Source organism: Phacochoerus africanus, chromosome 8, assembly GCF_016906955.1.
Source record: "Phacochoerus africanus isolate WHEZ1 chromosome 8, ROS_Pafr_v1, whole genome shotgun sequence".
Lineage (NCBI taxonomy): Eukaryota > Metazoa > Chordata > Mammalia > Artiodactyla > Suidae > Phacochoerus > Phacochoerus africanus.
This window is the reverse complement of record NC_062551.1, coordinates 50519187-50530056: the sequence shown is the minus strand read 5'-3', so window position 1 is coordinate 50530056 and position 10870 is coordinate 50519187. Positions and strand designations below refer to the sequence as shown.

The 10870-nt window shown below is 59.5% G+C and overlaps 2 protein-coding genes across 2 annotated transcripts; both read right to left on the bottom strand.

Moving 5' to 3' along the window:
- Positions 1-814: 814 nt before the first annotated feature.
- LOC125133218 (interferon-inducible GTPase 5-like) lies at positions 815-3385 on the bottom strand. The gene is made up of 3 exons (XM_047791344.1): positions 3364-3385; positions 2191-2838; positions 815-1584 (listed from the first exon to the last, which is right to left on the bottom strand). Exons 1-3 carry the CDS (start codon positions 3383-3385, stop codon positions 923-925), a joined length of 1332 nt encoding a protein of 443 aa, XP_047647300.1. The 3' UTR covers positions 815-922.
- Positions 3386-6721: 3336 nt separating this feature from the next.
- LOC125133574 (interferon-inducible GTPase 5) lies at positions 6722-10136 on the bottom strand. The gene is made up of 2 exons (XM_047791861.1): positions 10071-10136; positions 6722-8274 (listed from the first exon to the last, which is right to left on the bottom strand). The coding sequence occupies exon 2, from the start codon at positions 8199-8201 to the stop codon at positions 6807-6809; it is 1395 nt and encodes a 464-aa protein (XP_047647817.1). The 5' UTR covers positions 8202-8274; positions 10071-10136; the 3' UTR covers positions 6722-6806.
- Between the last annotated feature and the right edge of the window lie 734 nt (positions 10137-10870).

Genomic DNA, 10870 nt, shown 5'->3' with positions numbered 1-10870 from the left:
ACCCAGAGGGCTCCCTGTTTCCCCCCAGTCAGAGCAGGTTCTGCCCTTCAAATGCTCTAGTTCCCTTGCACACAATCACTTCCCTCCCCTGAGAACCTCATTGACTCGCTGAGTGAGAAACGGTCCCTACCTTTAAATCCAGAAGCTCACTTAAATACACCCTGCGGTTCATTACAGCACCTACCTGCCCTCATCTGCTCAGTTAAATACTTCGTGGTGCTTCCCAAAGCTTGGCTCCACATTGCTGGTCACCTCCACCCTCCAGTGCAGCAGTGGTTCCAGTCGAACCAGCTGATCTGGTCTGTCCACCCCCTGCCCCAGTGCCACTTAGGTCTCCCCCCCAATCCCCCCTACCCCCGGGCATATCCTGTATCCAGTCCCGGGGTCCAGGTTGTGCGGATCCAGGTCTTTTGAGAAAAAAAGCACAACTACTGGAGAGGGTGGGGGCAGGGAAGGCCTGGAGTGGAGTGGGGAGTGTGCAGACCCGAGGTGGGGGAGGTCCAAGACCCGGTGTGGGCTCTGGCCCTGAGACCTTAGGAACCTCACTCATGACCCCTGGGCCTTTGCGAGCTGTGACGTTTGCTTCCCTCTTAAGGAGACGCTTCTGAATCCTTGCTCCTGGCTGACCTCTGCAGCCAGACCACTGCCTCCTTCCCCTGCCTTGTCAGAACTTGTCACTCCTGCGTCCTGTCCCCTCCCCCTGCTTCCCAGGGGACTGTGGTTGACAGTGGGGGTTCAGCAGAGTAGGGAAGGTGGAGGCAAAGGCCAGAGAGGGCGTGAGAGGCAGGGCCCAAAGCACAAAATGGCACACTGGCTCAGCCCAAGAGACTTGGAGCCGGAGTTTCTTCCTTCCCATCCCTCAACGCCACCCGGCCTGGGGACACACGGTGCCTGCGTGCCCCCAGCCCCTCACTGCCGAGGCTCAGGGCTGGGGTCCTTGATCAGGTTCACCTAGGAGCTTGCAGTCAGGATCGGGGTTGTCCGGGAAGGCCTGGAGCAGCACGTTCTCAGCGTCTCTGACGGCCACGTCCAGGGAGGTGCGGAGCATCCGGTAGACGGTGGCGAAGGAGAGGCCGCAGGCGGTCAGGGGTCCCAGGATGGGCACATTGAGGAGCTCCTGGCTGAAAGCTGAGGCATCCCCGGAGGCCTGGCCCAGCCGTTCTGCCACCAGCGCCTCCGTGACCTTAGTCTTCGGGTCGTGCAGGGCCTCCAGGATCTTGTGCAGCGGCTGGCCCGTGTGCCCTGCCAGCCTGATGAGGGAGTGCTGGTCCAGGCCAAGGCTGTGGCGGTAGCCCTCCAAGGAGTGGGTGAGCAGGAACAGGTTGCACGCCACTTCCGGCACGCCTGGCACGGGACTCGGGTTGGCCCCACAGGCCACCGTGGCCACCAGCCAGATGTGCTTCCGCAGTGAGGCTGCCTTCCGCTCCAGTGTGGGCTTGGAGACGTTGGGCAGGGCCATCAGGAACGCGTGCCGCTTGTGGCTCTCTAGGCCCCTCACCATCGCCTCCTCCAGCAGGTCGAAGTCGTATTTGCCCAACTCAAACATGGAGAGCAGGAAGACCTTGGGGTCCTTGAGGCTCTCCGCTGCAGGAGACAAGGGCACCTTCAGGGGGTGTCCACGCCCAGCAGGCCCAGCTGTCCTGCCAGCTTCCCCAGGCGCAGGCTGGGTCTGCACAGCACTTGTTTTTAGAGCATCTGCCCTGGAGGCAGGCTGCCTGCGTTCAGATCCCAGGCTCGCTCCCTACTCCCTGTGTGGCCTCAGGCTGGTTACCAAACCTCTCTGGTTTTACTTATGCGTAAAACAAGGGAATGATTCTACCCACCTCTTAGGGATGTGGTGGTGGTGAACTGAGTTTGTGAAAGTGGTGCCTGGCCTGCGCTGAGCCAAAATGTTAGCTGCCGCCAGCAACAGGCGCCAGCATCTGCCCGGGCGGGTAGTGTTTGCACGGTTCTACCTTTGCAAATACACGAGTCAACACCTACCCTTTTTTGCCCTTAATGCAAGTGACTGTTCTCTGTCACCTGAGACTGCAATGGCAGCTGTAAGCAACCTGCACCCTGAGACCCCGTTCCCTCACCCTGCGTGACGCTGGGCGGGCCCTTCCCGCCAGCCCGGGTCTCGCGGGAAGATGCAGGGGAAGGGGGGGCCGTCCCTGCAGAATCCAGCTCCCCCCAGAGCCTGCCCCTCACCCTCCAGCCGCTGTACACAGTCGTCGCGGATCTGACTGAGCACCCTCTCTTCCGAGAAGGAGCTGGGGCGGCGGCTGCGGGAGGCGGCGATGTCCACGTCCACCTTGGAGCGGACGCAGTAGAAACGCTTGCCCTGCTGCAGGATCTCGCGGGCCAGCCGTGCGTGGTTGGCAGTGAAGCTCTCGGACGTGAGGAGGAGGAGGAAGTCGTACCGGTCCAGCAGCACCCGCTGGACATATTTGTCAGCCTGGAAGGCGGGGGCGCCTATGCCCGGCAGGTCCCAGATGATGACATTGGGGTACTTGGGGTGCAGGTACGGCGTGGGGGCCATGGTCATTTCCACCACGCCCGTGCAGGCCGAGGTGGGGTCCTCATCCCCCAGCCCGCGGATGGCATTGACAAAGGTTGACTTGCCTGAGCCTGTCCCCCCGGTGACACCAATGTCCAGCCGGACATTCTCCAAAGAATGAAGTGTGGACTGTAACATGGCAGCTACTGCTGGCAGGTCCCCTGCCTCGAAGGCCTCCTTCAGAGCCCTCGTGTCCCCCAAGAGCTCCAGAATCTTGGACTGGCTGAGGCCTGACGGGAAAGCTTCGCTGGCCATGGGCTGCCTGATCCCTGGTCCTCCGCCTTCAGGACTTGGTGACCCTGAACAGGACAGGCAGGTAAGGGAGTATTTTCCCTCCGAGCGGCACCCTCTTCCTTACATCCCTCCTCTTGCCCGAAGGATGTGAGACAGCAGCAGGAAGAGCACTGAGAATGTCATACGATGCCACCCACCCCACCCCCACCGGCGCCCTGAGCGCTATTTTTGTTTCTTTTTAGGGCCACACCCGAGACATATGGAAGTTTCTAGGCTGGGGTTGAATCAGAGCTGCAGCTGCCGGCCTATGCCAGAGCCACAGCCACGCCAGATCCAAGCCACATCTGCAACCCACTCCATAGCTCACAACAACGCCAGATCCTTAACCCACTGAGAGGGGCCAGGGATGGGATCTGCATCCTCATGGATACGAGTCGGGTTTGTAACAGGGACTCCCTAAGTGCTTTATTTTTGTTAACATGTATTCATCACGGCCAGCTTCTCCTGCAGCATCTCATCCAGTCCTCTTCACAGCTGGAAAAGGAGATCCTTCCCACCCACATGTGGCACCGAGACCATAAGTCACTTGCCCCAGGCCTCCAGCTCGTGCATGGGGATGTTGGGAATAGGGCCGAGGTCTTCCGAGCCTAGAATTTGAAGTTTTAGCTTTTAGGAAGCATTTACCATGTCCTGGGCACTAGGATGAATCATAAAGGGTGGTGACTAAGAGCTGGAACCTTCATCATTGCTGGTAATCATAACGCTGATTTAACGCGGACTCCAGGGCCAGCCCCTGCTCTAACCACCTACACAACTCTACCAAGGCCCCATTTACAGACCAGAAACCTCACGCTCAGGGAGGTAAAAGTCACTTGTCAGGATATCTGCCAGCTCCCTCTGATCCTTTTGCCGCATACCAGGCCCCTCAGTCCTTGCCCAATTCAGCCCCTGCCTATGAGCCAAGACTTCCTTTGGGTGCAACAGTTCTCCTGTACCAGCAAGAGACCCGGTGGGTCTGGCGCATTCCGGGAATCTTTTTTTTTTTTTTTTTTTTGCTTTTTGGGCCTGTACCCGTGGCATATGGAGGTTCTCAGGCCAGGGGTTGAACCAGAGCTACAGCTGCCGGCCACAGCCACAGCCACAGCAACTCAGGATCTGAGCCCCATCTGTGACCTACACCACAGCTCACAGCAATGCCAGATCCTTAACCCACTGAGCAAGGCCAGGGATCAAACCCCCAACCTCATGGTTCCTAGTCAGATTCGTTTCCACTGAGCCACGATGGGAACTCCCTGGTGCATTTGTGGAAATATTGCTCACCCTTGCTGCATAGCTCTTGAGTACCCTTGTCTGCTGGGGAACTCACACAAGCCAGCCCCTTCCCACCTCTGGGCTTTGGAGTCCTGGCGGTAGAATGGACGAGGCAGCCGCACCTACATCCTGGTGCTGCACGACTGCATCTAGTAGTGCACTAGTATCCTGGTGTCGTGGGGCTGCATGACACGGGGCAAGTCCTATCCCCCCTGGAGCCTTTATTTCCCCCTGTGACAGGTGGGGGCATCGGTTTCCTCACCGGGGGGAGTGAACGGTGACTCCTCAGAGTCCTCCCAGCTCTGCTGTTTGAGGAAGACTCAGGGTCTTACTGCAGATGAGGCTCAGGCAGAGGCCAGCTTGGGAAGGGCTTGGGACATCTGGCTGAGCTTGACCTTTCTCTGCAAGTAGCCACAAAAGGCTTCTGAGCAGGGAAGGGAGGGGTTGGAGGCAGACGTTCAAAAGAACCCTCCGTGGCCTTCCGGTGTATGAGATTGGAGCCTGGGAGACAAGGCAAGGGGCTGGGGCAAGACCCAGGTGAGAGGGCAAAGCCCGAGCTGGAGCAGGGGCTGGGGGATGCGATAGGGGACAGGGAAGGGAGAGACGGAGGCAGAAGGGACAGGAGGAGGCCACCAGATGGAAGCAGGAAATACAAGTAACCCAGGCTCTCTTTTTTCTCCCCTTTTGGCCACATCTGGGCCAGGGATCGAATCCAAGCTGCAGTTGCCAGATTTTTTAAAATATTTTTTGGGGGGGACCCACACATGCGGCATATGGAGGTTCCCAGGCTAAGGATTGAGTTGGAGCTGTAGCCACTAGCTTACGCCACAGCCACAGCAATGCCAGATCTGAGCCGTGTCTGCAACCTACACCACAGCTCACAGTAACACGCAATCCTTAATCCACTGATTGAGGCCAGGGATTGAACCTGCGTCCTCATGGATGCTAGTCAGATTCATTTCCCCTGAGCCAGGAAGGAACTCAGTTGCCAGATCATTAGGTTGTCTCTCTAACCTTAGGCCCAGTGTGGTGAGGGCATGCCTGACCGTTCCAGCCCAGCCACTCAGGGCCATTGAGTCCTGTGCTTAGGAGGAGGTCTGAGGGTCCACAGGTGTAGGGATGTGGGCTTTCTTGAGAATGGATTTGGAAGGGGCCACCTTTCTTGTGCATCTGGGGGTCTGGAATATCCTATGATCCCCCACCCCCTTTGGTGCAGGAAGGTCCATGTGAACCCCAGAGCCAACAGGAGACTTTCTGGGAAGACAGGAATCCTTTTTTTACCAACCACAGAGCTCTTCAGCAAAGAGCATCAGCACCCTGTTTAATCCTCCAGGCAAAAGTGGACCCCCTTAGTCTGTTTCCTAGGGGTAATTTGAGGCCCCCTGATGAGGCTAGAAGTATCACCAGGGCTCAGAACACCCTTAGGGAGTATTGGTGAGGCCACCTCCACGGCACTGGAGCCACCTTGTGAATTCCTAGAACCTCACCTTCTCTGCACTTAAATCCTTCCCTTCCCTGACCCTCATCCATGTCCGAAGCAGCACCCGGGTCAACCTGTCCTGTCCGAGCCCCCCATCTGGTGGATCTTTAATTTTTAAACATGACCCACCCTTGACTCGGCATGTGCTTGAGCAGATGAGTATGTCAGATTCACTTTTGCCTCTGGCTGAAGAGCCAAGCATTCAGCGAGAGGCTGTGCCAAGGAGCTGGGTTCCCAGGGACCCCAGGAACACCTGGGCCAGACTAATTCGCTCATTCAATGTGTTGAACACCATCTGTCATCCGAAGCCTCGTGCAGCTTCAGAAACTCCAATAGGCACCATCACCCTCAGACCCACAGGCTTTCAGCACCATCCCAACATCCACGTGCGCAGACAGCCACACACACACACACACACACACCCAGAAGCCCAGTCGCAACCAACCACCCTGGATCTCAGACCCACAGCATCTCCCAGATCCTTCTGATCACAGACACACCAGCAAGCGCATCACCGCATACATCCACATGCAGACAGGCACACCAGCTTTCTCAAACAGGACTCATTCTAGGTGGCCCACTGTTGTGGCCACCTCCTCTTCCCTTGGAGGCTCCTAGAAGCACCCACTGGTCCTCTCACCACCTCCGCTCTCGTTCTGCCTTCCCCAGGCTCTACACAGAGGCCAACCCAGTGGCCACCTCGCCTCCCCTCTCCCTGCCACCCACCCTCACCATCACTCACAGGCAGTAAGGCTGGCCCAGGATGTCTGGTCTCCCCCACATTTGTGTAACCCAGTTGCTAAGCAGCATTGTGCCCATCCCTGGGCACCGATTGGTTGCCCCTCCCCCACCAGAGTAGGCCCCTGGGACACTGGGGTTCTCAGAAAGGGACGTAAGATTGCAGGCCCCGGTGCCCCCTCAGCCACCGACCAAGGTGGATCCAGAGTGGGCTGACCTGTCACCCCACAAATCCCTCTTGGTCACTTGGGGGATCAAAGAGCCCTGGACCCCCATCCTCACCTTGAACCTCTCCCTCGCAAGGTCAATTCCTATCCCAGGTCAGGATGTCCCTCTTGGACTTGGGCCCACCTGCAATCCCCACCCCCACCCCTGCCCCAGCCCCTCCACACCCCGCCCCTCAGCAACTGCAGCTCTCATTTTCACCACATTGGCCTTTTGGGTTCAGCTGGTTTTGTTAAGGCTTGGTTTGTGGATGAGGCAGGGGGGTGGGGGCTGTGCTTTTCATTTGTCTTCCGACAAGTCGCGCTTCTTCCAGCTGTCCAGAATGTACTTGAGGAGGAGGCCGAGCTTCCGGCGGGCTGAGAGCGGGGCCTCCTCGCAGCTCCCCTCCCTGGATCCCCGCTTTTCCACACCATTGTCACCAGCGGCCTCCAGGCTGACGGGAGGCTGGGGCTCGTCCTCTTCCAGGGCCTTGATGCGGACTCGCTGGGCGTCCTCCGCCATCTCGTTGAGGCAGCCCTGGAGCATGGTGTAGACGGTGCCGAAGCTGATGCCACCAGCCACCAGCGTTCCAAACACGGGGATGCCCTTCTCAAAGGCCCGGGCCACGCGCATGGCACCGTCGGACGACTGCGAGTAGAGCCGCAGGACCGTCTCCGGCGAGACCTCGTTGGCCAGCGGGGAGCGGATAACCGAGCGCAGGTCGCCTGCCTGTTTGCCCACCTGCTCGGCCAGCTTGGCCAGCGAGTCATCGTCCAGGCCGAAGCTACGGTGGTAGCCGCGCAGCGAGCGGATGAGCAGGGCGTCGTCGTAGGCGGCCGCCAGCCCCGGCACGGGCAGGGCCTGGATGACGCCCGACACCAAGGCCGTCTTGAGCACCTGCTCCTGGAGCATGTCCTTCTTCTTCTGCAGGGCCTCCAGCGAGATGTCGGGCAGCGACAGCAGGCCGGCGTGGCGCCAGTGCGCGGGCAGGTCGTGCTCCCAGGTGGACACGAGCAGTGGAAAGTCGTAGCGCGCGGGCGAGAGGTTGGACACAAGAAAGATGCGCGGGTCGCTCACGCCGGCCGCGCGCAGCCGCTCGGCGCAGTGTTCGCGGATCTCCTGCAGGACCGCCGCCTCGCTGAAGCCCGAGGGCCGCTGGGTGCGCGAGGCCGCCAGGTCCTCGTCCACCTTGGTGCGCACAAAGTAGAACTTCTTGCCCTGGCGCAGGATCTCGGAGGCCAGGCGGGTCTCCACGGCGCCGCAGCGGCGCGGGGACACCAGCAGGAAGAAGTCGTAGCGGCCGAAGTCCACCTGCTTCAGGTACTTGTCGGCCGAGCAGCCCGGAGAGCCGGCCCCCGGCAGGTCCCACAGGGTCACGTCTGGAAGCTGCGGGTGCGGGTAGGGCGAGGGCTGCATGGTGGTCTCCACGACGCCGGTGAGCGCCGCGCCGGGGTCCTCGGCGCCCAGGCCGCGGAGGGCGTTGATGAGCGACGACTTGCCAGCGCCCGACTCGCCGGTGACGCCCACCTCCAGCCGAGTGCCCTCCGAGGAGGCCAGCAGCTGCTTGAGGCGGGACGCGGCCTGCGGGATGTCGCCCGACTCGAAGGCGGTGCGCAGGGCCTCCAGCTCTTCCTTGGCCATGAGGATGGTGGACTCCTCCTCCCCGGGCACCGCGGGCAACTTCGAAGTAGCCATGGTGACCGGCGGTTCAGAGGGCGCGGGAGGGGGGCTGGGAGGGTGTCACGGACCGTCGCGTGATCCTCGGCGTCTGCAGAGAGCGGGGAGAAGGAAGCCGTTCACGCCTCCGGGGCCTTGGCGTGGGGCAGGGAGAGAGACTCACTAAGAACGTCCCCGTGGAACCGCACTGCCCTCTTCCTTCTCAAAAACCCGGGGGCCGCTTGGGACGCCGAGTAGGGGGCCTTGGAGTCTGGTAGGCCCGGGGTCGCATCCCATCGAGGCTACCGACTCGACGTGGGACCTGGGGCAAAACGCGGCACCTCTCTGAGCCTGTTTGCTTCCAGGCTTAATGGATGTAACAACCGACCAGCCTCTGGAGGTGATGAGGACTCTTCGGAATAAGCTAGGAACTCAGACATTTCGTAGGCAGCTTGGAAACCCATTCGGTCCCACGGACCTCCACGCTTAAAAGCCCAGCTCTTAGCTTATTGCTCCGGTGACCATGACTAAATGTCCTGCGTTTTCATTTTGCACTGAGCCCCAAAGCAGCCAGGCCTGCGCCGGAAAGGGCTTCAGCTCAGCTCCTGGGCTCAGGCAAAGAGAGCAGCTGCTCTCCCGCTGCTGCTGTGATGGGAACAGCATGAAGGGACGGCCAAGGGCACTTGGACCTGGAGCCACACTGCCGGGGATGCCATCCAGGCCCTGCCATGTACCGGCTGAGACCCTCAGGGCAAATTCCTTACCTCTGCCTCACCTTCCTCATCTGGAAGACCAGGATCCTAATGCTCATAATAGCAAACTAAGGGCTGTTGAAAATGAAACGAGTTAACATGTCTAAAGCACTTAAAATAGGGCTCAAGAAGTTCCCATCGTGGTTCAGAGGAAACAAATCTGACTAGCATCCACAAGGACACAGGTTCGATCCCTTGACCTTAAGGCTCCTGCACTGCCATGAGCTCTGGTGTAGGTCGCAGTCTCAGCTCAGATCTGGCGTTACTATGGCTGTGGTGTAGGCCAGTGGCTATAGTTCCAATTTGACTCCTAGCCTGGGAACCCCCATATGCCACAGGTTTGGCCCTAAAAAGACAAAAAAAAAAAAAATTGGGCTCAACTCAGAGCAGAGGATCTGTGTCATCAGCATCATGGTCACTAGTATCATGATTCCTATTCCTCACTGTGTGACGTCCCTGCCCTCTCTGAGCCTCAGCTGCAGCTTTAGCACCAGGGAAGGGAACCTTGCCCACCTCGCAGGGCTGCTGTGACCATCGTGAGCACCATCGTCTGTCTGACCCTGGACCACCTCTGGAGACAGTCTTGGGTTCAGCCCGGCCTCATTAGACACCCAGCCCTGCTTGGCAGGCCTTGCTAGGCCAGGTCCCCTCTCACCTCCCGGGGCCCGGGGAGATGGTCTCTCCTGGGATCCCATCCTCCTCACCTTGCAGCTTCCCTGGCCCTCCCTCTTCCCGGTCACCCTTTTCTTGCCCATCGCCTCTAAAATACACGCCCTCCTTGTCTGAGACACTTCAGAGAACCCTGGGAGAGACGCTCAGGTCGGGGATCACTGTCCCCATCAGATGGAGACAGACTGAGCCTCAGACTAGACAAGCGATGTCCCTGCTCAGAGGCACAGCCAGGACTCAAACCAGGGTCCCTCCAAAGAGCTGCTCTCCCTTCAAACACATGTCCTTGCCTCCCCTCTTCTCTCCTTGGCTGTCCCCTCCCTACCCCATCTCCATCCCCTGCAGAAGATTGCCCTTATTCCATTGTTCCCACCAGGTCTGATCTCCCCGCCCCCCGCACCCCCGGGGCTACCCCAGTCCCTCCTGCACCTTGTCCCCTGCTGACCCACAGGGCCCAGCTAGAGAGCCCTGCCCTCCGGGAACTCACCTGCCCTGCAGGCTCTCCCTCTCCCCTCTCACTCTCCCTGCTGGTGGGGCCTCCTCCCCTGTTAGCACAAGGTCAGGGCCCCCGTTGCTAGGACCCATTATAATGGCAAGCCACAGCTTATTGGTCAGCCAGCCCTAGCGCAATAATGTAAGAGTGATGTCAGGGGGGCGGGGTCCCACGTGGGGCTGGGACCCCGCCCCCCAACTGCTCACCGGCCACCACTCACCCACACACAGGGACCCAAGGAGACCTTTGTTGACACCGACTTTTTCCAACCCTGACTGTGGTCTCCATCATCCCCGGACAAAGTCCCAGCTCTGCAGCCGGGCATCTGAGGGTCTGGCCCGCTCATCACTCCACTGTCTATTTCTCCTCCATCTCAGGAGTCCGTCTCCCAAACAAGGGGTTCACGTTCCCCTCTCTGCACTGCCTACGCACTTACCCACCAGACAAGGGGTTGCACATGCGCCGAGGGTAGCTGCTGAGCTCAACCAGCGCTGGCTGGGATGGGAAGAAATGCTGGCCAGGACTCTCGGCCTCTAGTGGCAGCCAGGCAGTGCTACATCCCAATTCGGGATCTGGTTGCCAGGCTCCCTGCCCCCTGGAATTTTAACATCCTCTACCCACCCCTGAGCCCATCCTTCAAATCCCAGCTCAGGGAGTTCCCATTGTGGCTCCATGTGTTAAGACTCTGATTAGTGTCCATGAGGATGCAGGTTCGATCCCTGGCCTCACTCAGTGGGTTAAGGATCCTGCTTGGTGCAAGCTGCGGTGTAGGTTGCAGATGCGGCTCGGATCCT

Bases quoted from the DNA above. Each gene is read 5' to 3' on its own strand.
- LOC125133574 (XM_047791861.1), bottom strand. From the start codon at position 8,201: ATGGCTACTTCGAAGTTGCCCGCGGTGCCCGGGGAGGAGGAGTCCACC.
- LOC125133218 (XM_047791344.1), bottom strand. From the start codon at position 3,385: ATGCACGAGCTGGAGGCCTGGG. The intron at 2,839-3,363 runs GCAAGTGACTTA...TGTCCTGTTCAG, and splicing joins GCACGAGCTGGAGGCCTGGG to GGTCACCAAGTCCTGAAGGC. The intron at 1,585-2,190 runs GTGAGGGGCAGG...TGTCTCCTGCAG, and splicing joins CTGTGTACAGCGGCTGGAGG to CGGAGAGCCTCAAGGACCCC.